This window comes from Lipotes vexillifer, unplaced genomic scaffold (assembly GCF_000442215.2).
Source record: "Lipotes vexillifer unplaced genomic scaffold, Lipotes_vexillifer_v1.1 scaffold1091, whole genome shotgun sequence".
Classification (NCBI taxonomy): Eukaryota; Metazoa; Chordata; class Mammalia; order Artiodactyla; family Lipotidae; genus Lipotes; species Lipotes vexillifer.
The window spans coordinates 648,636-654,635 of NW_006773710.1; the positions used below are offsets into that span (position 1 = coordinate 648,636).

At 35.4% G+C, this 6,000-nt stretch overlaps 1 protein-coding gene across 2 annotated transcripts in view; it reads left to right on the plus strand.

Moving 5' to 3' along the window:
• Positions 1 to 6,000, plus strand: part of WDR17 (WD repeat domain 17) — a 70,998-nt gene that overhangs the window by 21,728 nt on the left and 43,270 nt on the right. For both annotated transcript variants that reach the window (XM_007448453.1, XM_007448454.1), the window contains 2 exons: positions 1,758 to 2,009; positions 3,886 to 4,008. In XM_007448453.1, coding sequence (XP_007448515.1) covers positions 1,758 to 2,009; positions 3,886 to 4,008 — 375 coding nt within the window. The remainder of the gene's footprint in view (positions 1 to 1,757; positions 2,010 to 3,885; positions 4,009 to 6,000) is intronic.

Sequence of the window (6,000 nt, forward strand, 5' to 3'; positions counted from 1 at the left end):
CTCTAGGTCCATCCACCTCACTACAAATAACTCAATTTCGTTTCTTTTTATGGCTGAGTAATATTCCATTGTATATATGTGCCACATCTTCTTTATCCATCGGACCATTTTATTTTAAATACTTTTTTTTTTTTTTTTTGCGGTACGCGGGCCTCTCACTGTTGTGTCCTCTCCCGTTGCGGAGCACAGGCTCCAGATGCGCAGGCTCAGCAGCCATGGCTCACGGGCCCAGCCACTCTGCGGCATGTGGGATCTTCCCGGACCGGGGCACGAACCCGTGTCCCCTGCATCGGCAGGCGGACTCTCAACCACTGCGCCACCAGGGAAGCCCTGGAATATTTTTAATAACCATAGATACTAACGGGCACATTCAAATACCTCATAATTACTTAAATAGCTGGTACAACTTAGGTTAATCATTTTTCTACCTCTCTGTGGTTTGTAATGATCAGCTATATTAATATTCATTACTATTTGTTTTATCAAATAGCAACTTTAAAGATGCTTATTTTGGGAGAGAAGAAGCAAGCAAACTTTTCTTGATGGTTATTGCAAAAGTTGGATAAAGTCAAATAAGAGAAGCTTCACATGCACCTTCTATGATTATATATGCAAAATATCTAAATAAAATACTACCTACCTAAGAATAACATTATATTTAAAGAACATGTTCTGACGAATTAACCTCAAGCCAGAAACTATAAGATTTTTCAATTAACTTTACAAATATCTTATATATACAAGGAGATCTATTTTTTCTGCTTTTATAATCTGATACATTGAAAAACAGTATGTAATGAAGACATTGCAGGAAGAGCTATGGTATCTTTCAATAGTGTTATTTTTAAAATACTTCTTCAAAGTTTACAGTACTTAGGAATAATTGGTACTTCTGTTCAGGTTGCAATCTGTAAACTTAGTGTTTCACTGCCTTTCTTTTGTGAATGAGAGAACTGTTTAATTGGAGTCCCCATTGGTGCGTTAGCAAAGGCCTTTTTTTCCGTATCGCCAGTGTGTATATATTTTGGAAGAAATAAGAGGGTTGTTTGCTGATCCTTTTCTTCAGTTAATCTCCCTTGTTTCATCTCCCTGTTTTTCTGGCTGCCTCTTTGTTCTGGTAGCCAGGAGTGAATTATGATATGACAAGTGATAGGATGAATGAGGACGGATGACAATAAACACTGGCATGCTGTTTATCCTATGCCCCACTGTTCGAAGCACTTCAAGCAACTAACTCGTTTACTCTTGAAAAAACAAACAAACTCTGGTATCGTTATGTTCTCCACTGTAAAATATAAAACTGAGCACACAGAGATTAAGTATCTTGGGACTAGTATCTGGACCCAGGCAGCCCTCCAAAGTCTGTGCTTTTTTAGTCAGAACACGATGTTCTTCCCTTTGGTAAACACTTCCCTATCCCTATGCTGTTGTAACTCAGTGAAATTGTAGTTGATGACAAGATGATGTATATTATTTTCCTACGTCTTTTTCTTACAGCTTTTCAGTAACAAATAGAAAAACATACAGGGTACTGGGGAATGCCAAGGCAAAGCAGTCCAGTACGACTTTCATCCTTAGGACAAACTCTAATTCCCCTGCATTCCCTTGTCAGTTATGATTTCTGCATAGAAATGCCAGACTTTTATTCCCAGGACTCTCAGAGATCAGTGGTATGCAAGGAGAAAGTTCATGTGATCTCAATGATTAATCTTATTTTGGAAATTTTGTTTAAAATCATGCTCTTTACATTTTAATAGGTAATAAAAGTCAGAAACATGTTCTGAGACCTGAATCTCTTGAAGGGACCGTCGAAGAGGATCCCGTTACAGCCCTGGAATGGGACCCACTGTCTACTGATTACCTCCTGGTGGCTAATTTGCATCGTGGAATTCGCCTAGTAGATTCGGAATCACTTTGTTGCATAACAACATTTAATTTTCCCAGTGCAGTAGCTTCTGTGCAGTGCTTGGCCTGGGTTCCCGGTGCTCCTGGCATGTTTATAACTGGAGGTAACTTTACCCTACTCCCAGAGGTTTAAATATGTGTATATTCTTTAATTGAATCAGGGAGATTGTACTTTTATTGGTTAACTTTGTGTAAAACTTATTAATATCTCAAACATTATTATTATAGTAAATACCTCATTTACTTTTACTTATACAGTGCACCATTAACACAATGACAAATAAAAATGAAAAGAAGGCCCGGTTTTCCAGGTTTCTGGTAACATTGGAATATGTTACATATGTACACACATGTGTGCATGTCTGTGTTTGTGTGTATACAAAAGACAAAGGCAGTTCAATTTCAGCCATGGCAGGGTGACAGTAAAAATACTGGCTAGAAAAACAGTGTATCTGGGTGAGGAGTCTCTTAGCCTCACTGAGGATTTTGACAGTCATGATTTCCTAATCATAAGAGAATTAGCAAAACTAAGAAGTGATGGGGGATGGGAAGGTGGGGAATTTAAAATAGTAATTAGGAATTAAATGACTCTACTTTTACCGTTTACTTAGCTTCAGAGAGAGAGAGGTCTCTAAGAGACAGCACTTTCAGCTACTGTATAAATACTTCCCATATTTGCTAAGTACAAAATGAAAGACAAAGAGTCTTTATCTTTTCACCATTTTTAAAGAAGTCTTTACTTCTTTAAGCACTTAAACTGCACAAGAAGTAGATGGATTCTTATTGATGTATCTTCATTGCCTTTAATTTCACAGGATATAATTAATGATAGATATATATTAATAATAATATATCTATTATTATTATTATTATTGAGCTGAGATTCACATACCATAAAAACTCACTGTGTACACTTAAAGCGTACAGTGTAGTGGTTTCTATGTTCACAGAGTTCTACGACCATTAGCATCATTTAACTCCAGAGCATTTCCTCATCCCCCTAATAAACCCTGTACCCATCCGCAAGTCACTCTTCATTACGCCCTCCACACCCCTCAGTCACTCATGTGTGTACGTAAACCACTAACCTACTTTCTCTTTTCGTGGATTTGCCTGTTCTGGACGTTTCATAGAAGCAGAGTCATTCAACATGAGGCCTTTTATGTCTGGCTTCTTTGACTTAACGTAGAGTTTTCAAGGTTCATCCATGATGTAGCATAGATGAGTACTTCAGTCTTTTTTATAGATGAATAATATTCCATTGTATGGATATGCCAGGTTTTGTTTATCCATTTATCAGCTGATAGACATTTAGCTTGTTTCCGGTTTTGTGTGGTTATGAATGCTGCTGTGAACATTTGTGTGCAGGCTTTATGGGGACACATGTCTGTAATTCGGTTGGGTGTATAGGCAGGAGTGCAATTTTTGGGTCATACGGTGACTCTGCGTTTCATCATTTGAGGAACTGCCAGACTCTTTCCAGAGTAGCGTATTAAGGTAGGATTTTTCGAAGGAGGGGGCTTTCTAATTAATCTTCAGGTATATCAGGCAGTCTTTATTTGGCTGCAAGTGAGCAAGGAAGCAGTTTACAAGCATTTCGAAAGGTGAAGGATTACTTAATGGTAGAGGTGGAAAGTTTTCTGTGGCTGGCTCTCCTAGAGCAAGTGTGTCCCTGGGGTGCTTTTTTGTGGTCACATTGTCATAATGATCTTTGTCGGGGAAGCTCCCAAGGCAGGCAGTCTCTCACCCAAGAAAGGGATTTGGAACAGAAAAAAAAAGGCAAAACGTGCCAAAAATTGAAAGTATGAGTATCACTTTGGCTGTTTCTTTGTATTATGATATAATATTACTGTGTGAAGAATGTCAGTAAGTGGTGCTAAAAATCTGGCAAGTTGAAATTTTGTTATTACTTTTATATCTAGGCATTTTATGTTTCAAATAAAATTTGTTAATATAATGCTTTTTTCTTGATCTGACTAGATTCTCAAGTGGGTGTTTTGCGCGTTTGGAATGTTTCTAGAGCAACACCTGTTGATAATTTTAAATTAAAGAAAACAGGGTTTCACTGCTTACATGTACTGAATTCTCCTCCAAGGAAGAAATGTAAGTAAAAATATCAAAATTTCATATTTTAAAATATCGTACTTGCTGCTATCCAATAAAATGAGTGATATAATGATATAAGCGTATCAAATACTGCTACTGAAAAGCAAATTTAAAAAAATAGCCTTTGACAATATACGTGCTAAAGGTACCATCAAAGCCACACAATATCTAATATTGCTAAATTAAAAATATTTAGAGCAAAGTTACATTTAAAAATGCTGTTAAATGAGGATATTAAGATAATCTCAAATCTACATGGGGAAAATGAGACAATGATATTGGTGAAAATAAAAAATATCAAGAATGATGGGATTAAATAAAATTGGTCTGAACTAGGGGACTTTGTTTTAAACATGGCTCTTTTACAGTCTATATGGTTTATAACAAAGTTAAAATAACCTAAACATTGGAAATGTAGGATCTAGAATATATATTCCATGTTTGAACGTATTGCATGTTTGTCGCAGGATTAGTAGTTAGTATTATAGATGTTCCTCATTTATTTTTGTGTTTTTTTCTAATTACCTTTTATTACTTCTATGATTAAGAAAAAATTATAAAATACATTTAAGGTATAAAAGAAAAATCTGGAGCATGGGGGGGGAGGTTTAGAATTAGAATTTTTCCTAAATATGAGGGAAAAGAAACTGACTTCCTATTTAAGTCAACTGTGGTTACTCTGCATGGCTGGTTGTGTTTCTTTTATTTCTGTGCGGATCATAAAAAAACTTGGGGAAAAGAGTTTAGTGATTGAACAACCTAGAGCTATTGGTTCCTCCTTACTCACTACGGTCTATGATATACTAAATAATTAGTGAGGCCTGTTCTAAATAATGTTGTTTCGGTTAGCAAATTTAGTATCTAATTTTGTGGGCAATGGCAAGTAGTAGAAAATCTCTGTATTTGAACTTCCACTCTTTTCACAAATTTAAGCTTTTCCTAATACTTCTAAATCCTGGAAACTGGAGGGTCTAGAAGCATTAGGACTGGAGAAGTATTGATAGTATGCTGGGGACTGGCATACTGTTTATGTATCCTGCATTTTTTGGAACTATTTTTTTCTTTGTTTATTTGCTGTGAACACCCATCTCGTAAGATGACTGAAATATCATAGGTTCTTTACTTCCTTATTTTTTTCTTATTGTAAAAGTGTTCCAGGCCCATTAGAGAAAAGGCCGGAAATATAAAGATGCACATACTGATCTTGTCATTTTTGAGTCATTCCTTTCAGGTTGTTGATAGTTTTTTCTCCCAGTTTTTTAATGTAACAGAAAGTGTGGAGTAAGAAAAATTATGTAAAAATGAAAAACTTTAAATGTAGACATAATCATCAAATTCTGAAAAAAAGATGAATTATGGATAGATAGGAGCATAAAGGGTATCAAAACCACCTATAATATCAACAAATTAAAATATTAGAAAACAGTCATGGATTATATTAATTTTAACCAAACTTTCAGCAAAATTTCGTTGAACCAAATGCTTCTTTTGTTATTAATGGTTCATTCTAGTTTGGACTGCCTGTCGTTCTCCGATTCTAAGAAATGAGTATTATCCTAATGAACACAATAAGAAAGACTTCATTATATTTGAATCAAGAAAGACAATATACTGGGAAATATTCATATTCCAGTGTGTAATTAATCTAGATTGGTCTGATAATTTATGGTGGTATCATTATTTTGAATTATATTTACAAGAGTATATTTATGTTCTAAGGAAAAGCTTTTTGAAAGAAGACAAAATATGTGATAAAGAATACAAAGAAAATAACTGAACAAGGAGACATTTATGTAATTGAAAGTCTATGAACAGTAAAAATTGAGGAAGAAGAGAGAAATTAAGATGAAAATGTATATCAGACAGTTGTAATTCTTAATTTAGGTGCTAAATTAAAGTGAATTGTAAATAATCTCAAAAATAATTATTTTCGGGCTTCCCTGGTGGCGCAGTGGTTGAGAGTCCGCCTGCCGATGCAGGGGACACGGG